Source organism: Triplophysa rosa, linkage group LG4 (assembly GCF_024868665.1).
Source record: "Triplophysa rosa linkage group LG4, Trosa_1v2, whole genome shotgun sequence".
NCBI classification, from domain to species: Eukaryota; Metazoa; Chordata; class Actinopteri; order Cypriniformes; family Nemacheilidae; genus Triplophysa; species Triplophysa rosa.
Genome location: NC_079893.1, coordinates 16134435 through 16156986, shown reverse-complemented (window position 1 = coordinate 16156986; position 22552 = coordinate 16134435). Strand labels below are relative to the sequence as shown.

The 22552-nt window shown below is 39.5% G+C and overlaps 2 protein-coding genes across 4 annotated transcripts in view; one reads left to right on the top strand and one right to left on the bottom strand.

Moving 5' to 3' along the window:
* The window catches only part of dis3 (DIS3 exosome endoribonuclease and 3'-5' exoribonuclease), a 123052-nt gene that overhangs the window by 41848 nt on the left and 58652 nt on the right, over positions 1-22552 (bottom strand). For both annotated transcript variants that reach the window (XM_057332867.1, XM_057332868.1), the window contains 5 exons: positions 14304-14423; positions 13251-13388; positions 13034-13180; positions 12799-12915; positions 12604-12705 (listed from right to left, as the gene is read on the bottom strand). In XM_057332867.1, coding sequence (XP_057188850.1) covers positions 12604-12705; positions 12799-12915; positions 13034-13180; positions 13251-13388; positions 14304-14423 — 624 coding nt within the window. The remainder of the gene's footprint in view (positions 1-12603; positions 12706-12798; positions 12916-13033; positions 13181-13250; positions 13389-14303; positions 14424-22552) is intronic.
* Positions 1-22552, top strand: part of bora (bora aurora kinase A activator) — a 94934-nt gene that overhangs the window by 63172 nt on the left and 9210 nt on the right. Inside the window, exon 12 of one of the 2 annotated variants that reach the window (XM_057332871.1) lies at positions 15264-17263. The exons of the other annotated variant lie outside the window; for it this stretch is intronic. Within the exon in view, the coding sequence (XP_057188854.1) occupies positions 15264-15314 (51 nt within the window). The 3' untranslated portion in view covers positions 15315-17263. Of the gene's footprint in view, positions 1-15263; positions 17264-22552 lie in introns of those variants that run through there. 2 annotated transcript variants of the gene reach the window in all.

Genomic DNA, 22552 nt, shown 5'->3' with positions numbered 1-22552 from the left:
GGTTCGCTGTAAGCCCTAGCGTTGCCAGGGTCGCTTTTCCCACACAATTGGGCTATTTTGAAAATGCAGTTGCGGGAAAAATTATGGAGCCGCGGGTTGCGGGTTTTTGGGCTACTTTCCTAATGTACTGCGGCCGCCAAAATTTTTATTTATATTCTAAGGATAAATGTTAATTGATGAGATTCTTAATGTGTATTCATACGCCGATGTGTGGGGAACGAGCGTCTGAAAGGCAGGCTACAGTACAGGGAGTGACGTGGGAGCACAGCTCAACCAAAGAGGAAAATATAGCGGTGGTATTAGACAATGCATCTGAATTATGTTTTTACCAATGTTTCGTACTAAGGTGCATGTCACGTTGCACAATGAAAGAAATCACGAGTGTAGTTATATCACGTTTGAGCAGCGCTATACGCAGTCTAGAATAACTAAAACATTGACGTACTTGTACACATTATACATAAGAAATAACCATGGTTAAATGTATTGCATAAGCAAGTTTTTGCATGTCTTAGGAAGAGAAAACTCATTTCTCGTCCATTTCCGTGCGTGGCCTCGAGCACACATGGGATCTTTTTTAAAGGGACACTCCACCCAAAAATTTAAATTCTGTTATGGATTTCTCACCCTCTAGTTGTTCCAAACCTGTATAAATGTCTTTGTTCGGTTGAACACAAAGATATTTGCTAGAATGTTAGCAACTGAAAATTCTTTGGCATCATTGACTACCATAGCAGAAAAAAATTATAATGGTAGTCAAAGGTGACCCAGAATTGTTTGCTTTCCAAAATCTCCCAAAATCTGTTCAAATGAGTTCAACAGAACAAAAAATATATACAATACCTAGGAAACCATTCAGATAAGTATATATAGCAATAAATATAACCCTAACCCTAATCTTAGTATTTTTGTATTTTCAAACAATCAACCTCCTTATTAGACTGCATGGATGGGCAGTGTTTCAAATACATCCATTTGAAATACAAAATACTATTGTTTTGTAATAGTATTTGTATTTAAATGCATTTAATCTTAGTATTTTTTGTATTTATTTTTGTAAAGCCCAGTTTATTCAAGAAATCAGCAGTCTAATAAAGAGGTTGATTGGCAAAAAGTATTTTGTATTTTGAAAATACAAAGACATTTTGTCATTTTAGAATGTTAAGTTCTACTTCTGTAGTTATTTTGGTGAAAGTAACTCAAAAGTAATACAGGAGTCATGTAACGTATTACAATTCTGAGACAGTAATATTGCAAGGTAAGGGATTACTTTTTTAATAACAGTAACAAGTAATCTGTAATGTATTACAGTTTGGAAGCAACTTGCACAACACTGTCCACGTGTGATCTGATCGACCAAAATGGTGTAAACAGGCTCTGAATCATGAAGACACTGCTTGACTGCTGCTGCATGAATAGGAGGCCTCTTTACTGAAGTGAAAGGGTTAGCAAACAATGAAGCATGCTCTGCTGGACAAACCAAGTAATTACAGCATTTTATCTGCGTTTTATGTTCTGTAATGTTCATATCGGTGGGATATCTGCTGCTTATATGCTAATGCAGATATATCTGCAACAGGCTCATATTGACCAATGAAATCGGCCAAACGATAAATCGCCATGGCTCTATTTATTTGTACAGTAAAGAGTATAAAGTGTTATTTTACATATGATTATCTGATTTCTGTACTTGATAACTACTGTTAGGCCAACCTGATACACCTGAAAAACACTGTTTATTTCGTCAGTATGTCTGCTTTATTAAATTAATTTGTGCTATTCCTCGTAATTTGATTATTTGTTCTTATTTATTACTGACTGATTAGTTGTCTTTGACAGTATTTGAAATATGAATAGCTAGACAATATTATTTAGGGACGCATTGAATTGAAAATTCTTGGCCGAAGCCAAATAAAAATGAAACACTTGGCCGAATACCGAACATGGCTTTTCGTATTTATTTATTTAGCCAATTTTTTCACTATTGCATAAACTGAATGGTCAAAATGTGCTTTTCAGATTTTGTCTTGCTTTTCAATATAATACAATATAACGTAAAATAAAATTGAGCAAAACAAGTAGGCTAAATTAAAACAAAAATTGAGCCCTCTCCCTCCTTGAATAGCTTATATTAGGCCTATAACTGACTGCTGAAAGAATGTACTGTACTCTGTACCCCTAAAACAAAACACTTCATTAAAAAGTGTCATTCAACATTATAGGCTAAAAATATGAATAACCGAAAACTGTTGGATTATTATAGGCTACACTGCAAAATGATTTAAAGAAAAAAACATCCATGCAAGCAATTCTGACTGACAATCATTTCAGTTCACGTCTCTCCTCCAAACTCTGCCCACAAAAGCTGACTGTTCTCTCAGAAGGTGCACTTGTGGCCGGGATGCACAGAACATACTTTGACAAGTTGTTTGGTAGAGGGAACTGTGTGCATGCGACCACTGTATGATGTCAAACGATGTCGCGAGCGGCGGGGCTACTGTCAGACCGCCCGCTCCAGTCTGAAGTACACAAGTTACCAACCGGTAAAGATGCTTTCATTCAGAAATTTACTCAGGCACAGCATGTTCCGTGCTGTGTCTTTCTCTGACACTTATTATATGCTCCACACACTGTCGACAAGTTTGCTGCATTAATAAAGCGCGACTCTCTCTCTCTGTGGTGGTTGCTTCTTGATCATATCCCATGCCATGTGATTTTTTTGCTATTTTCGGTTGCCAGATATTCGGTGCATCCCTAATATTATTTATTTATTATTGGTGGCAGTGCCAGTATTTTAATCACTGGGTGTGATGTAATGACTTCCGACCGTTTCACAATGCACACGTAAACAGTGCGTAAGAAGCATGTATTTTTTTCGGCGCCTACGTTAACAGTTGAGGGCATTCAAACTGCACGCATAATCAGTGTGTGGTCACGCAGCAGAAGCAGCAGTGCCATGATCATTTCGGCCTATTTTTGCTGCGCTGCTCATGCTCAATTACAGCGACAGTCCACTATTTATGGTCAAAATGCAGATGGATTGACAGGAAAAGTAACACTTTTACCTTTAAAGCATGTAAGTGGTGTCTAATGTGTTTTTAACTGTCGCCATATGTCTTCCAAAAACGCTTTTGTCAGGAGTTTTTTGGCCATAACTACAACAGAAGTTGTAGTTGTAGTCAAGTATATCTTAAAGCTATAGTTCATCCAAAAATGAAAATTCTGTCATTTACTCACTCTCATGTAATTTCATACCTGTATAAATTACTTTTTTCCGATGAACACAAAGATATTTGGAAGAATGTTAGTCATTTTCAGTTCCAGGACATCATTGACTACCATAGTAGGAAGAATTAAATGGTAGTCAAATGCGCCCGAGAACTCTTTGTTTTCCTAAATTCTTCAAAATATCTCACTATGTGTTCAACAGAACAAAAAAATACAATATTTTTTTTCATACTATGGTAGTGGATGATGTCTCAGAACCTAAAATTGCTAACATTCTTCCAAATATCTTTCTCTCTGTTTATTACAACAAAGACATGTATACACGTTTGAAAAACCAGAGGGTGAGTAAATGATGACAAATTTTTCATTTTTGGATGAACTATCCCTTTAAATGTTATGCTTATATTGCATATTACTGAGGGGAAAATGTTCGCATTACGCTGTCAGTCTACTCTCTGAACCCCTCTGTCATCATATCCTTCTAAACAACAAATAAACTACTATGCTAAATGACAATGTAAAAGTACATAGTCATCATGTTACATGTTTCTATTGCGTATATGTAAGATAAAAACAATCGCATCACAGGTCAATCACTCTCTTGTAGAGTCTGGCATTACCAAATGTTGGACCATGTCATGTCATAAAACTTCCCCCTCACCAGTTTTGCAGACCTCGCTCGGGGGTCGCCTAGATCACAGAGCCTAATAGCCTGATACCTGGTGCTTCTTCAAAGTTTTATGATCATCATCTCTCCAGGGGTTCCAGAGGCCCTTTTCTTAGCAGTAAGCCGTTAAAAGACCATATCACCTCTCCCCCCATGATGCTAGCCAGAGGAACTTCTGTGACAAAAATCCACTAAACTGTCCTTTTCTATAAATATATCGTCGCTGTCGGGCGGAAACCTCCTATGTCCAAATTTGGTCAATTTCATATTTTTTTACAAATCGATGCTATTGGTCAGTCCCCATGTGGGTCTGTTATTTTTACAAATTATTAACCATTCTAAAGTGTTGAAAATAGCTTGAGAGCAAATCTCTTAACTCCATTGGACACTTCAGCTGTCTGAGAAGTCTCGTAACTCCACCTCTTCTTCACTCCGCGGGAGCTTCTCGGCATTACGTCTCCTGATTGAAGGTTTTTTAGACAATAACGAGTGAAAATAGTTAGGTTAGATACATTTGAGTAGGTCTGTTTTGTAAAAAATCGATAGCTGTAATGCTTCGGTGCAGAAGTAAGTCCATGAGCCACGAAGGTAAGTTTGCGAGCAGATTCGGCTAATTTCCGCCTATTAGACAGCCTGTTTAACGTTTTATTTTGGTATTGCATCACTCATAGCTCTAACGTTTAAAATAGAGTTTAGGAAGATGTATGTAACCACAAACATTAGCCTCGTCTCTTGTCAAAAAGGCTCAACACGACCGCAGACTTTGATGAACACTGCTGGCAGCAGCGACGTCTGTGTCCGTACCATTCTTATCAATGACAGCGTAATCTCGTATCTCCCTACTCCCAAGTTATAAACCTTGTATCTCCGATTAAACATGGTTTTGGGGAAATGTTGTGTTAATGTTGGTACACAACAGTATATGATAGCAATATAAGGTATAATACCAACTTTAACGATACAATGTTTAATAACTCAAAAAATATTAAGTTTTTTTAACTTCCTGAAAAATAATGGTTTTGGAGATACGAGGATTCCGCCCGACAGCGACGATATGTAAATATTCTTGTGTGTTGGCACTCTTGCCATCTTAAGTTACCTGTAACCAGTAATGATGCAAGTTTTGATTTAGGAAACAAAGGAACTTTCTCTGGCGCACTTATCGCCCTCGTGGCATTGGCCCACAGGCCACCTGGGGGCAGGGCAGGTATGCACCTAAAAACCCCATCACAGATACATTCTGGGCAGTAGAGAATCCAACAGACACCCGGGCTTATGGCTCCCCGCTGGGGAGGCCGCTTAGGCCCTGCAAACTTCGGACACCTGGGCAAGACCCTAAACTTAGCGCTTCAGCAGGACTGCATTCTAAAACCATTGAAGATTTCTCTCCAAGCGCATACGGGACATTGTTCAGCACAGAGCTTGGAAGTATCCGATTCTATATGCATAGAATAGCTGCGTTTAAAGTTTGTGCCTCTTTGTTAAAGATAATTAGAAATGTTTTACCTGCCTTGCTGCCATGCTCTCTCTCTGTCTCTCTCTCTCTCTCTCTCTCTCTCTCTCCGCGTTTCCCTAGCATGTTTGTGTTTCGTGTATGTATTGTTTGTGTTTATGCAATCGCCATTATGTTCACCATGTAGAGTAGCTTTAATATACAACCATATACTCACTTATGATGGGTCTTCTGTGCTCAACGCTCACATACTCGGTCCCTTAAATTGTGTATTCGATCTATGCTACATATGCTCTAAATTCTGTTTGGTAAAGTCGCGTTACTTATGGCCATGAGATAACGTTAAAGTGTATAATATCATTGATGCATTTGCTGGACTAATACATAAGTTGATATTGTTATGACTACTGCTAATCAGAAACTGTAAAATATGTATATTTAAAGGCAGGGTGGGTGATCCTGTCCAGATTTTTTTGTCATGTTGGTTGGAAATCTCTTTACATCCTGATAGCAATCCAGAAGTATAGTGGTCAAATAATATTTTATAAGTATATATCATCTCTGAAAGAAGTAGGATCAAAAAACGTTCGCCCAATCAAAACGGTCTGGCCAAAAGCTGTGACTGGTCATGTGTACATTTTCAGGCAACGTATTTTGCATACAACTGCGCACCCCGTTCACGCAGACATCATACGTCATCAGCGCGCTCATGTCCGCTGTGTCAATGTAGGGAGAATGGCGGACAATCAGCAACTCCTCAAGTTCAACTTCCTGTGACGCTGCTCTGTTGCGACCCGGGCTACCTTGTGCTGCTGCTCTGTGTTTGCTTGTTTGTTTTTAGTGTTTTAATTCTTTAAAATTGTATTTCTTTTTTATTACAGTGCTTGATCCGTGCTTCGCAATGCTGTTTTTATTAAGAGGACTGATGCTGATTCTTGTTGTATGGCTGTTCACATATGACTATTACGGACTACATTCACTTCTGTAAAGATAATGTGTTAAACAAAAAATTAATAACTATATATCCAAATAATAAATTGCATATCTGTAAGGATATTAAAGAGTGCGGAATAGTAAATAGTACGGAAAAAGAAGCATTTGGGATAGGGGTGTGCATCGTCACTGGTCTCACGATTCGATTAGATTATTGTCAACGATTCGATTCGATATCCTGATGCATCGCGATGTGCAAATTATGTTACTGTGTTCTATAAGTTAATGGTAAAGTGCAAGTGCAATGAGCTGATGAATGACATTACACTGTCAGAGTCCTTAAAGTGCAGGATGTGACAGTATTAAAGAGTCTAATGGCCTGGGAGAAAAAGCTCTTCTTGAGCCTCTCTGTTTTGGCCAACCGAATGCGGAAACCAGACTGCAGTAGACAGAAAAAAGAATTTGCAGGGTCGTTAATGATTTTGACAACTCTGGCTATGTATCGCCTGTTGCAGAGAGCAGACCCAGAGATGAACTCAGCTAAGCGCACCACTCTGTCTGCATTGCACGCGAGCGGCGCTGTGCGACACGACAAAAGTAACCATTAAGAACAAGGCGTTTATCGCGCCGCATCCAGTGGGGACAGAATTTCTGTATTTAATAGGTTCTTTTGTCACGTCGCACCACTCTTTAACATGTCAATTGAGTGCTTTACATCTTAAACAACTTTAAACAGCAGTCCAAGTTCAAAAATATATGAAAATGCGCTTTATTTACATTACTCGCAGCTTCATCTGCGCACAGACTCATCTGAACAGAGAGAGAGAGAGAGAGAGAGAGAGAGAGAGAGAGAGAGAGAGAGAGAGAGAGCGAGAGAGAGAGTAAGAGAGGAGAGATGAGATGGAGGAGAGAGAGAGAGAAGCAGAAAAGGGAAAGAAGATTTTAGGAGGAAGAGAATGAGAGACGAAGCAGAGATGAGGAAGCACGGAGAGAGGGAGGAGAGATGGGAGAGAGAGAGAGAGAGAGAGAGAGAGAGAGAGAGAGAGAGAGAGAGAGAGAGAGAGAGAGAGAGAGAGAGAGACGCGTGCATTCACACTGGTCGCGCAGTCTGAAAGATGTATTTATATGCTTTTTGTCAAAAGCAATGTTTTCATACAAGATAAGACATAACAACAACACTTTCTATTTACAATAGAACAGTAACAACGGGCACATATGATGTTTAATTGCATGTTTTAATAATCGATTATATGTTTGTATGCATTGATGCATAATCGTTCACATCTGCATCGCGATGCACCTTACAGTCTATTATTTTTGACAGCCCTAATTTGGGAGAGGGGACCTTGTAGCTATGAAGGATGCTCAGAAGGAATTGAACTATAAATTAAGGGTAGCTTACAGGGCTCCTACGCATTTTGGAAAACTATGGAAACATATGGATTTTTATTTGATTATTTTCCAGGTCTGGATTAGTATGGAAAAAAAGAAAATTGAGTATGGAGAAAATTACGAGTTTCCAGACTATTGCCCTATTCTGTTTTCTAAAATATAAAATTAAGAATTTCTGATAATAATGTTGGGTCTGGTCGGATTAAAGTTTACCAGATGGAATCATAAGATCATAAAACACAGTAACCTCTCACCAGGGCTTCTACCAGGCACCAACGAGTCTGATCCAACTGCCCTATCTCAACACATTCATCACTGACCAGGACAGATTCCAATACTCTCCCCTGGACTTCAAAGGAGGTTCTTGGGGGAGGACAGGACTGTTCACCAAAGTGAGAAAAGCCATGTGGCCCCCAGGGACTGAGAGCCTCAAATTCTTCCAAAAGAATTTCTCTTTCTCTTTCCTTAGCCACAAAAGACTGGTTTAAAGTGAATATACATGTATCTCCACATTGTATGCTTGTCCCCATGTTATTCTCCTTCACCTATAACCTCAAAGGCATGTGTGCTTAGTGGTATTCTGTGTATATTTACATTCTTGTACAAACTACAGGTCAATGTGATTATAACCCTTTCATGGGTCATATCTAAATGTTCCCCTCTTCATTTCTTAGAATATGGGGTATAGCACAGTAATGTATTTTATACCATACTCATTTTATTTTATTCTATGACTATTCCTGCTCCAAACTCCCAGGCGACCATAAATGCAAATGAGCTAGTGTGCCGGACAAAGAAACATGTTTTTGCGCCCAAAACATTCTCATCACATTGGATCGCCCACCTTGAAGGGGCGTGACGCCCCCGGGATTAAAACATCTGGGCATGCAGGAAACCGCGCTCGCTTGTGTGTATTAGTGTTCGCTGCTTGTGTGTGTTCGCGCTCGCTCGTGTTTCGTTCACCCTCTCGAGACCTGTCTCTCTCCTCAGAGACAGCTTCTTCCGGCAGTTTGCTTCGGCTAAATCCGTTCTACCTTCGTCAGCCAATCCGGTTCTAAGAAAGAATCCGACGGACTCACCCGCTCGCTTTGAACTCATCAGGACTCTGAAATCTTTTTGCACGCAACCTTGCCCCAGCACAACCAGGAAGCCAATGCAAGTATCTGATCTATTTCTAAATAGTTGCGCTTAAGCTTTGCCCCTTTTAAATAAGGAGATTGTCCTTGATGGTTTATGCAGATGCGAATAGCTGATTTAATACTGCCACTCTTTGCTTTGTCTATTTCTTTCATTCTTTACTGCTTTTACGTTTTATGTGTGTTTGTTAGTGTTTGGTCTTTGTTGGTTTTATTTCTCCTTTAGTGTATTAAATAAAACCGCATTTGTAACCACGCTCGAATCATTTCTGTGTTTATTTATCACAAATCAACGTCACTTAAACTGCTTGATTTCGTTAAGATTTCTGAAGTGGTACTGTACTACAGTAAGAATATTGTTTTTCCAAGGCCAGGAAAGTAATATTTCTTAGAGTTGATATACAATCTGCTGGTCACTCGCTGGACGAGTACATTTAGTCTGTCGCTATTATTAATTCTGCTGCATCAGGTAAAGTGTATAAAATAGGTAATGGTTAATATCACCATTAATTATTTGTATGTTACTGTGGTTAAACTCAGTTTCCCTGAAATACACTACAATAAAGTTATTTTTATGAAGTTTGGAGCATGTTTCAAGTGCTGCCAAAAGATCGGCGCTAGATCAAATCTGCTGGATGACTGTTTGCTGTGATTGGATGTTACGCAGTTAGGCAGCAGTAACCTTGAAAGTCAGGCTTCCCCTACTGTTCGACTTAACATGTTGAACACACGGTTGTACCCACCATTTAGGTCCCTGACGTCCGGGTAGTTTTTCCATGGTATGCAATAAAAGTTGTGAAAAAAATTGCCCAATAGGACAAAACTGTACTTAGTGCTGCAATATTTTACAAAACCCCTAGATAACTGATCTCGGATCTGGTCTACCTCAGCTGTCTAACAGCGCTCTCTAAATGCGTTGGCCAATCAAATGAAGGAAGCCTGGGATTACTGTCCAATCAAATGAAAGAAGGCGGGAGTTGCTATTGACAGAAGCCAAGCTCAAGCTCAACAAGCTAAATGTTTAATGTTTTATCATAGAAATGTTAGGGGGCCGTGCACATCGCGTCTAAAAACATGTGCAAAACGATGGCTGTGTCGCTCTTGGAGTTTGCGCTCCCATTTTGAGCATGCTTGACGCATGTCAGCATTTAAAAAATGAACTGGACTAAATGGCCGATTGTAATATCCAATAATGCAAACAAAAAAATGCTGAAACGAGACAAAAACATGACCAGATCATTACTAGTTCATCTTAAACCGCATGGATTTGACTCAGGTGCATTTATAGGTTGTGGTTAGCCTATTAAAACAACAATATTATTTACAAATATTTCAAACGCATCAATGAATTCTTGTTCTTTAATTCTCGTTCTATTATTTTAACTATTTGTAATAAAAAAACAAGTGTCTGCAACTTTTGTAATTTGATGTCTATGTCTGTAGCTACAAAATAAAAAGTCAAAGGAATAGCGATTACATTTGTCATTCCAAACCCAAATGCTCTTGAATGATTGATTGTATTTCAATCTGGTAATTTGTACAAAAATATAAATTGGCCATACGTTTACTCATCACTGATAAACATAAAAAGACGGACATGGTTTTAGCTATTGTTGTCTAATTTGCACTCCTATTGTTCTAATTGTTCCAATTGTTGGGACAAACTCCGTTTTTGGACCTCGGCATTTCTAAAATCCTGCGTACGTGCCAGATTGAACGTCGTCAAATTTTGAAAGATGCCAAGTTAATGGACTTTAGTTCTCTTTTCATGTTCATTTATGAATTATATTTCACCAATCCTTCTGTTGGTGTGGGTTGAAGGTTTACAGTTATTTAATTTAACAAATTATTAACATTGCACTAAATTCCAATAAAATGTGCATTGAACATGTCTTGGTTTGGTGTTAAGGTATAGCTTCAACAGTCCACTGATTATTTGGCAAAATATTATAATAATATACGTGTGAACAGTAAACCACTACTTTTTTCAGATGTTAAATATGGTCTGAAAAATCTTCAGGGAAGTCTGTATGTTTGAGTCTGGAAAAGTATGGAATTTCGAAATGGAAAATGTGTAGGAACCCTGTAGCTAGGAGGAAGGAGAGGGAGAAATTTGAAATTAATTGTTCAACTATGGACACTAAAAAACTATGGGACTATGAAATATATGACAAATATGGCTCCAGCTAAAAGATCTATCAATGTGTTAGATGAGGGGGCAAAGGCAAATGAGTTGAACGACTTTTATTGCAGGTTTGAAGTAAGAGATTTCTCACAGGAGCACGAAACTGAACTGGATGCTTTATCTGTATCTGATTCTTTTAGAATAACCATAGACCAGCATATGGTGGAGAGATTGTTTTCACGTGTCTGCTCCAGCAAGGCTTCTGGGCCAGATGGCATCTCTGGGCGACTATTGAAATCTTGCAGTGAAGAGCTGGCAGAAGCCTGGTGACCCATTTACCAGAAGTCTATAGACACACATACAGTTTTGGAATAGTTGGAATAGTTCTATCAGTATCCCTGTCCCGAAAAAGGCTAGCTGTAAGGAGAAAAATGACTATCGTCCAGTGGCACTTACTTCAGTAGTAATGAAGTGTTTTGAGAAATGTATGATTAACTTTGTTAAAACAGAGGTTAGCTGTCTTTCAGACCCATTTCAATTTGCATATCGGAGCAATAGGAGTACAGATGATGCTGTTATAGCTATGACACATTTCATAAATAGGCATTTAGAGGATTCTAGCTCGTATGCACGTCTTTTATTTGTAGATTTTAGCTCAGTTTTTAATATGCTGCAGCCGCATCTTTTAACTGAGAGGCTGAATGATTTTAAAGTTCACCCTTTTATTTTAAAATGGTACTATTCTATTTTTAACCAATCGTAGGCAGCAGGTCAGTGTTAATGGAACATTATCTGAATTCAGAATTTTGAGCACAGGAGCCCCTCAGGGCTGTGTTAGTTCACCAGTTTTGTTTTCCTTGTATATTGATGAGTGCAGAAGGTGTTATTCTAATAATTACATCAACAAATTCTCAGATGATACTGCAATTTTAGGTTTATTGGAAAAGAACGGGGACTTATATTTTTCAGAGATTGGAAGGTTTGTGAATTGGTGCGAGGACAACCACCTAGCTCTGAATGTCAATAAGACAAAGGAAATGGTGTTTGACCCTAGAGGAGTTGGTGATCACAGGCCTGTGATTATCAACAATCAAACCATTATCCAGGTCCCATCATATAAATATCTTGGTGTCTTTTTTGATAATTCACTGACATGGAATATCCATGTAGATAATCTTTGCCGTAGAGAGGGGTTTTTTTTTATATATATTTTTCCTCTGGGAGGAGGTTTAGAGTTCCTCGTTGTAGACTGAATAGATTTAAAAACTCATTCATTCCAGTGTCTATAAAGTTGTTATATAGTGGCAGTATGGAGCTGTAATTGTGTTACGGTTATTTATTGTCATGTTATTTTTGTTGCATAGATTTTTCATTGTTGGTGTTTGTTGATTATTGTGTGTTAATTGTGAGCTGACTGCAGCATGGGTGATGTCCCAAGACAAATTTCCCATGTTTTCATATGTGGGACAATAAAGTTTACCTTACCTTACCTATTTATGCTGCATATACAGTATAAGGCGTCCACACATCTCACTCTACATTGGTTTGTACTTGATCACATCATCAAAAAATAATAATTTTGTCAAATTTATTCAATAACTCAGCCGAACACCTAAAGTGTTTTTGCTATTTTCGGGGGAATATCACAGTGCATCCCTAATGTATGTACCTTCCCACAAAGGTAAACTGTGGTGCCTCTTTTGGCTGCCTCTTGGTCTAATGCATTTCCTGGTCGGATAAAATGGCTGACATCTGCTATGTGAACACCGACCTGAAACAAAATGTACTATTAAATATGAAACCACAAAGAGACAAGTACATATCCACAACTGACTTTGTATCCGTTGTCATAGTTCACACAAACCTCTATGTTTCCATTCTCCAGTTCCCGGCTATGAAGAGCATCATCAATATCTGTACAGCCAGGAGGGTCCACGCTACACACACAGAGGTGTCTGAGATCTACTCTGACTTTCATGTCCTATAGAAACATGCAATATTATAAACACTCAATGAATCTAACAGATAACAACTATTAAGGCTAACACTGCCTTCAGTAACACTAACATGAGAGACACAACACAAAACCTTTTCTGTACCTCCTCAGTTATGCTCCATGGCATTTTGGGTAGAAAGCTGAGCACAGCTTGGGAGAAAGGCTGGTGAGGAACATCATGTTCTAAAAGCAGCACCTCTGTCTCTGTGTCTTTATCCCCAGCAGTACCCAAGCTTTTTACAAAGTGACCCTGAGAAACAAAAATGAGTATATCCTGACATTTCGGGTCGACTGGTTAAAATCAAGAAAATTGACCTTACATTTGGGTATCTAGAGCTCTTGGGCCAGCCATCTATAGCAACCATAATTTTTTGTCCCACAAGAGTAGCAGCTTGTCTGGTCTCAATACGGATCCGTGGGATTCGCCGGTCTGCTGGGGTGAAAAGGTGTCTTGTTGCCTAGATTTAAACATCTAATTAGTCAATTCATACAATGCACTAGCCTTAGACATATCACAGCAAAATAAGAAAAATATTAAGAGAATAGTTTGTTTTAAATAAATATTTAGTTTTTCTGAATTTACTATAACTATAAATATAATCATATTTGTTTAATTCTGTAAACTAGTGACAACATTTCTCCCAAATTCCAATTTAAAATATTGCCCGCATATATAGTTTAGACAACACACTACTGTGGAATAATGTGAAAACAACAAAATACTAAAGTGGAATAAGCCAGATTTTTTTCAAAACTTATATGCGTCTTTGCACTCTTTTAGTCTCTCATATTGCTATTGGGTTAATTTGTCTGTCCTGAGGTTTGTGTATGTTGACATTCAACAAACACTGGACTGGAATGGGTTATATGCACACGGGACGAAGACTTACTTCCGCTAAAATCTCAGACAGCTAGGCCACTTCCGCTCTCATAGCAATAAGGGGACTCTTCAAGTGATAACGATGTGTTAAGTAAGAAAATGTCAAATTTCGGCAAACTGACAGAACTACGGGTGAGCATGCCTCTATTAAGTGCAAAAGTTCATTTTGCTTTTTTCCATATTTGTTGATGTACCTTGAAAAAGATAGCCTGAAGTTCTTCTCCTTTTTGGTTGTCGACGTATGGCGAAGTGTTTGAATAATTAGACTCACTTTGTTGACCGCAATCCTATGTGCATCCTGAAGTGAAACGCCATTTTTGCTCTATGGCGCCGGATTTAACAGCCTGGCTGAGATTTTAGCAGAAGTACTTCATCGACCCGTATGCATATACCCCATTGTCACAATACATGTAGAAGTGCTAATTAAAGGCAAAACTGGAGTGGTCTCAATTTTTCCTGTGGCTGTACATTGGCCTACATTACATTACGTTACCTCTTTGATCTGTGACTGAGACAGCATCCCACAGAAAGGCCTCCAATTCCTTTTAATAATACCCACCACTCGTCCAGTGGGCTTTCGAACAATAGACTTTGATGTCAAAATCTGTAAATACTAAAACAAAACAACAATGAGTCACTATACGTGTTAGAGGGGCTTCATGCAGCTCACATAAGTATTCCCACATAATACTTCATTAGGGTAGCACTTTATTTTACAGTTCCTGTTTCCCATGTACATATTCTGTGTATTTATTACAGTAAATATAATAACTGGGTACTAACTCTGAACCTACCCCTAAACCTAAACTTATACCATGTAGTTCATGTAAATCACATCTCAAATGTCACAAAAACAGCCTTCTTCCACCTTAGAAATGTTGCCAAATTACGAAATATTCTATGTGTTGCTGACGCAGAGAAGCTTATTCATGCATTTGTAACCTCAAGACTTGACTACTGTAATGCACTACTTAGTGGTTGTCCTGCATCATCTATAAACAAACTACAGTTAGTTCAGAACGCAGCTGCCAGAGTTCTAACCAGGTCAAGAAAATACGATCACATAACGCCAATTTTATCATCCCTTCACTGGTTACCCATTAAGTATCGTATTGACTTTAAAGTTCTTTAATTACTTATAAAGCCTTAAACGGTTTAGCCCCTACCTACATAACAGAGCTTCTACCACACTACAACCCATCACGGTCTCTAAGATCTCAAAACTCCGGACTTTTGATAACACCTAGAATGACTAAATCCACCAAAGGGGGTAGAGCTTTCTCATACGTAACACCTAAACTCTGGAATAGCCTTCCCGATACTATTTGAGGGTCAGACACACTCTCCCAATTTAAATCTAGATTAAAGACACATATTTTTAGCCAAGATTTCAATTAATGCATAGTTAATGAACAGCAGCTACGCTAATTATTCTCTTTCTGCCCCCGGGTAGGGAGAGATTCCGCCAGGCCCAGATGAAGGTCATATGCCCATCCCCAACTAGAGATTACGTCAGCTACATCTGAAAATCCTGTGCCATCCTCCTGTGGACTGACTGACCATCCCAGCTCCATCTCAGGCAATTCCATCACCACCCAAGAGAAAAGCGACCATCTGACCATTCCAGCTCAGACAATTCCATCCCCAACCAAGAGCAAAGACGGACTACTACTACTGCTAAATTTACAATACTTGGTATTTAATGCTAAACTTACATCACATCAGCAGTTTGAAGTTATAGCTGCACTCAGTGACTTTGATTGGAGGTTGCTAGGTGGGTGTTTGTGGGGAGTAGGGGGGGGCTTGTTGGTTGTGGTTTGGGGGGTTTCATTTGTTGGGGCTGTGTGGGTCTTGTTTTGTGGTCGATGTCAGACAACGGAGGAATAAAGTTACATTATGCCATTACTATTTTTCCCTGGTTGTTCCTCTGTTGTCTGGTGTTGATCGCGGAATGGGACCTGGTTGGCCTGCACGGTTTCGGCGGGAGGGGCTTCCTGGGTCGCGGCTGGTAGGCTTCTCCCTGTTCTTCGTGGACATTTGCTCGGTGGCTTTTGGTCGGGGTCACTGAGTGCAGCTATGACACGTCAGAGGAGATCTGGCCCTCCGGCTGAGCCTGGTTTCACCCGAGTTTTTTTCTTCTCCATTTATTTATCATTGGAGTTTGGGTTCCTCGCCACAGCAGGGCAGTGTTGGCTTGCTCACTGGGAGACTGCATTTATTTATTTATTAGATATTATATATTAGAATGATCTTGCTTGGTCTATAAACACCATGCATTGTGCTGTGTTTTACCTTTCTGTGTTTTTCCGTTTTTCTTATTTTCTCCTGTAAAGCTGCTTTGAAACAATGCACATTGTGAAAAGCGCTATATAAATAAATAAATTGAATAGTTACCCTATACTACCCAGTACTTTCTCAGGTAAATACACTGCAAGCACAATATAGGTACATGTACTGTAAAATAAAGTGCAACCTACATTAGAGTATAATGCTACTACAATACTTTTGTCAAAAACAAAACACTACATTGTTTAGAGTAGGGGTGACCCCTAATAGTAAGGCTGGAACGATTAACTGAAAATATATCACACATGATTTATGCACAGTTTGTGAGTGAAGTACGGGAAAATGCTGCTGCATCCGAAAGCCAGAGGGCGCTCTCATGTAGAAACTCCAGATATGACCCTCAGAAGAAGAAAATAACACATGTAGTTCTAAGAAATGCCTATGGATATCGTTTTATCACTGTTCCTCAAGCTTCTTCAGGTATTGTCATGATAATAAAGTATATTTATAATGATGATGTTTGACCGGTGTTGCTTTTTCAAACAAACGTTATAAGCGACTCAAACTCGCACTGGTTTTAGATCGAGCAGCATTTCCTACTGATCACAGAGCCGTGCTTCGCGGAAATAATCGATACCTTTGCATAATCGCATTTAATCTTCTCAGGGGTGTTATGAAATAGGGATTATGCCATTTTGCAGGGTTTTTCCTGCATATAGAAATTTGAGGTGGCCGCCTCTGTCAAATGTCATGCCGCCTCAGACTCTCGCCAAAATTATGTCTGGTGTCTTCACAAGAAATGCTGCATGCATTTAACAGACTGTCATTTGTAAAGTTGCGGCATTACGCCACAGTGGAGGCGCTGTTTCGTTATCAGCAAACTGAGGCGCTAAAAAGAGTTGCAGATCAAGAGCTAGCTGTGTTTCACGGCTGTTTGTTATGCATCCAAGTATGTATAATTTCTTGAAATTTCTTGAATTAAAATGATGTCCATCATTGTAATGTCTTTAAGCTTACAATTTAGTCTTAGGCTTAGTTTGCCAGTATGAATGCACATTGCGTTCAGGACGACTCGCACATGAATGACTCATTTGAACCGATTAATGTAAACTTTTGAACTTTTCAGTCACTAGCGAATATAAGAGATCACTGAATCATTTAAAGTGAACCACAGAGAATGAAAGATGTGAATGAGCTTTGCTTATTTAGTAAGACTGGTTAATTCAGTTGACTATTGTGGGCTGAAAAGGTAGTTGAAAATGATAGAAAAGCTTTTGATAAAAAAACATTTCTGTTTGGTTGAATAAAACGTAATATTTTAAATGGTTTTATAGAACTTAATAATTGTCATTTTCATCTAATTTTATTAGAACTTTTAATATGTCAAAGTCACTTTGGTTAAGCCACTTAAAGGTCCAGTGTGTAATTTTTTGGAGGATCTATTGACAGAAATGCAATATAATATGCATAACTATGTCTTCAGAGGTGTATAAAGAGCTTACACAATGAAGCGTTATGTTTTTATTACCTTAGAATGAGCTATTTCTATCTACATACACCGCGGGTCCCCTTGCATGTAATTCGCCATGTTCTGTCAGCCTTCGTAGTGTTTTGAACGGGAGGGATGGAGTGAGCGGTTGTTTGCAATTCTCAACCATGCCGCTAGATTTCACTGACAGGACCTTTAAAGGTATGGTAGTACGTGTGTGTGTGTGTGTACAAGATCAGGATGGCACCACCACCGCCTCATTTTGAGCCAGGAAAAAACCATGTTTTGGTCATATGGGCGGTAGCGTAGCAGACGGGCATGCAGGGCATGCACTGCAGGGGGGCCCCGAAAATTATTTATGATGTAATTTAAAGAAATTGGACAGTTTTAGGTTTGGGTACAGCAACCTGGTGCATGAGCTTGAGGACTGGCTTACCCAGTGCAGGATCGCATCTCTCCGTGTCTTCTGTGCAGTGAACCCGGTAAAGAGAACCAGCATGTTCTGTTGACCGTACCCACAGATGACTCGCAAATGAATGGGTACAAAACACTGTTTCCAACCATTTGTCAATTACTGAAAGTTTGGGCATATAAATTGAATTAAAACATTGTCTGTCAATGCACATAGTTTGTTACTTAAACTGAGCTTTGTGCAGCATGACACAAAAAAAAAACTAAGTAATATAACCAAAATCACTGCATATAGCAAGCACAGCACAGACTTTTGGCACCTGTCATTCTATGCATTGAAAGCCAGTAGGACAAAGAAAGACTTTGCGCAGAAAAATGCCAGGTGAAAGGGGCTTTTTGACCGTTTAAGTTGTAAGAGGCTTTATTGCATTCCTTCTTTACATGAAGTTAAATAAAACAACTTCATTGGTAGTTTATTGATATTGAATGTGCTGTATTTCCATTCGTTAAAAAAAAAAAAACGTAGTTTTAAAAGTTTTGAACAGAGATATGGTTTAGTAAGTAGCACAGCACGGTTACACGATTTTTACGGAAAATGTGCATTAATTTAACTATTTGTGGCTTGTGTTTTGAACATACGAACTTCAGATGCAAAAGCCTCTAATTTTAGAAGAAAATTTACCAGGCTATTAAAATCCCTTTTTTTATTAGTCTTCTGGTTGTAAAAAAAAAAAGCAAAAACGTGTAGTGGCATGTGTAATGAAGTAACCACTAGGTTCCAGTATAGCCCTCTATAGTGTAGTTTGTGAATTCCCTAGTTGTTCAGATATGACTTACATTTACAGTGCATCCGGAAAGTATTCACAGAGCTTCACTTTTTCCACATTTTGTTATGTTACAGCCTTATTCCAAAATGGATTAAATTCATTATTTTCCTAAAAATTCTACAAACAATACCCCATAATGACGATGTGAAAGAAGTTTGTTTGAAATCTTAAAAAACATTTTTTTTTAAAACAATAAAAAACGAATAAAGCACATGTACATAAGTATTCAAAGCCTTTGCTCAATACTTTGTTGAAGCACCTTTGGCACCAATTACAGCCTCAAGTCTTTTTGAGTATGACGCTACAAGCTTGTCACACCTATTTTTGGGCAGTTTCTCCCATTCTTCTTTGTAGGACCTCTCAAGCTCCATCAGGTTGGATGGGGAGCGTCGGTGCACAGCCATTTTCAGATCTCTCCAGAGATGTTCAATCGGGTTCAAGTCTGGGCTCTGGCTGGGCCACTCAAGGACATTCACAGAGTTGTCCTGTAGCCACTCCTTTGTTATCTTGGCTGTGTGCTTAGGGTCATTGTCCTGTTGGAAGATGAACCTTCACCCCAGTCTGAGGTCCAGAGCGCTCTGTAGCAGGTTTTCATCGAGGATGTCTCTGTACATTGCTGCATTCATCTTTCCCTCGATCCTGACTAGTCTCAAAGTTCCTACTGCTGAAAAACATCCCCACAGCATGATGCTGCCACCACCATGCTTCACTGTAGGGATGGTGATGAGCGGTGCCTGGTTTCGTCCAGACGCTTGCCATTCAGGCCAAAGAGTTCAATCTTTGTTTCATCAGATTCTGAGAGTCCTTCAGGTGCCTTTTGGCAAACTCCAGGCGGGCTGTCATGTGCCTTTTACTGAGGAGTGGCTTCCGTCTGGCCACTCTGCCATACAGGCCTGATTGGTGGAGTGCTGCAGAGATGGTTGTTCTTCTGGAAGGTTCTCCTCTCTCCACAGAGACATGCTGGAGCTCTGTCAGAGTGACCATCGGGTTCGTGGTCACCTCCCTGACTAAGGCCCTTCTCCCCTGATCGCTCTAGGAAGAGTCCTGGTGGTTCCAAACTTCTTCCACTTACGGATGATGGAGGCCACTGTGCTCTTTTTCTGTACCCTTCCCCAGATCTGTACCTCGATACAATCCTGTCTCGGAGGTCTACAGACAATTCCTTGGACTTCATGGCTTGGTTTGTGCTCTGACATGCACTGTTAACTGTGGGACCTTATATAGACAGGTGTTTGCCTTTCCAAATCATGTCCAATCAACTGAATTTACCACAGGTGGACTCCAGTCAAATTGTAGAAACATCTCAAGGAAGATCAGTGGAAACAGGATGCACCTGAGCTCAATTTTGAGTGTCATGGCAAAGGCTGTGAATACTTATGTACATGTGCTTTTTTCATTTTTTATTTTTAATAAATTTGCAAAGATTTCAAACAAACTTTTTTCATGTTGTCATTATGGGGTATTGTTTGTAGAATTTTGAGGAAAATAATGAATTAAATCCATTTTGGAATAAGGCTGTAACATAACAAAATGTGGAAAAAGTGAAGCGCTGTGAATACTTTCCGGATGCACTGTACATTTAGTCATTTAGCATACACTCTTATCCAAAGCGACTTACAGAGAGTTCAGGGAGAAATAAAGCGATATGTCATAAAGGTTTAATAATACAATAGGTGCTAATACTAAGTTACTAGTTTCCATAACAATACCTGTTGAGAGAAAGAGACAGAGGGTTATTTTGTTTTCTTTTTCATTTGCCTGTCAAGTATTCACAGAAGAGATAGATTTTAAAGGAACAATACAGCGTTTTTAGGAGGATCTATTGACGGAAATGCAATATAATATACAAAACTATTTATTCAAATGTGTATAAAGACCTTATGTAATGAAACATTATGTTTGTTTATATCTACATACAGAGCGGCCCTATATACATTGAATTCGCCGCCATGTTTTGTACAGCAGCCCTAAACGGACAAACAACTCAACAACGCGCGTTTCCTCTTCCTCTCTGCCGCGGTATCGTGGTGAAACAGATCGCAGGATGCGTGATCCGTACGGATCGTGCTCTCCGGTTCGGAACGCATGTGACCCGTGGATTAACTGAAAGTTTATTCATCATCGAGTAAAAAAGTAAAACGCGCTCTCGCTTGCTCTCCAGTTTCAGCTCCAACACGCTCTCTCTCTCTCTCTCTCCAGTATCTGGACGAGTACAATATTAAAGCGGTTCCAGATAAACAATGACGCTCAAAACTGCTCCGTCACACAGCTAATATTACAACAACATATCTTGGTATGTTAGTATGTTACTCACATACTGAGTCACAGCAACCTCCTCGAGGTTGATTTTTGATTTTTAGACTATCTTTCTCTCCAACGTCTCTCTCTGCTGGAAAGTATCTCCATAGATATTCTGCTAAAAGCCTTAGTACCGCGGGTCTTAACGCGTCTCTGCTGGAAAGTTTTTATAATATTAACACAGGTCCTAGCTCCTGTCTGACTTTTATCCTTCTTTTTAAACTTAAAATCCACAAACCGTTTATTTTATGTAATACATAAGACATCGCTCTTTCTACAGTCTTTCTAATGCCCGCAAAATCTCTTCCCTGCATGAGAACGACATCTTCAACATGACTTCTGCATGAGAACTACATCTTCAACATGACTTGAACATGAGAACATCTTTTTGTACTGTGGTGGCCACCGGCGTGTTTGGACTGAGTGATTCGTGGCAAATCTATAATACAACGCTAGTGGCCGCTGTTAATTAAGAACTGCGCCTTTAAGTAGTTTTTTTTTAATGTTGTGAGAGATTGTTTGACTGCACTGAGTTAGGAAGAATGTTCCAAGGAGATGTGAAGGAGAATGAGCGGGAAAGCGATTTACTGCCCTTTTGAGAAGGCAATACAAGATGCCGCTCGTTTGCTGAACGCAGGGTTCTCGATGGGGTGTAGGAGGGTGTGAAAGTATGCCGGTGCAGATCCAGCGATAGTCCTGTAGGCAAGCATTAGACTACGTTCACACTGCAAGCCTAAATGCTCAATTCCGATTCTTTGCTCAGATCAGATTTTTTGTTCGGCTGTTCACACTATTTTTCAAATGTGGCCAATATCAGATTCCAGTGTGAACTGGTGATGGTTATAAACTGAATCGCATGCACAAAACAACAATAACACGTATCAGGCAGCACGCTTTCATACAGAATTAAGCAAGGGTCAAGTCAGCGGGTGTATTTGACTTTATGCGGTGCTGAGCGGATTGTTCTCGCGGTGTGATTTTAGAGCATTCCCGGAGCAGTCCGCTCTCGGGCTGTGCACATGCCCGTTTGCACGTCCTAGCATGGAGTAGAACACACCTATAGCTTATGTTTTACCACCGTGTCAACACGCACGCGAGTGGTGGATGCAAAACGATAAAAGACAATAGACACCATTAATGAGTTTGTTATGTCATATTGCATCGAGCCGTATCCAGTGGCAAAATTTCTTATTATAACGGATTCTATAGTCATTTGTTGCATCGCATCGTGCGGCTCACGTGCGGTAGACAGTGCAAGGGTTTATGTTTATAATCTGATGCTTAATGTTTGGCAACCGAGCTGTAAAGTGCACTTCCGTCAAAAGAATAGCGTGTGAAGCTTTAAATTAGCGCAGAATTATGACGCAAGTCGATCTACAATAACGCAAAAGTCGCATGAATTCCGATATGACCGTTCAGACTGAGGTCGCA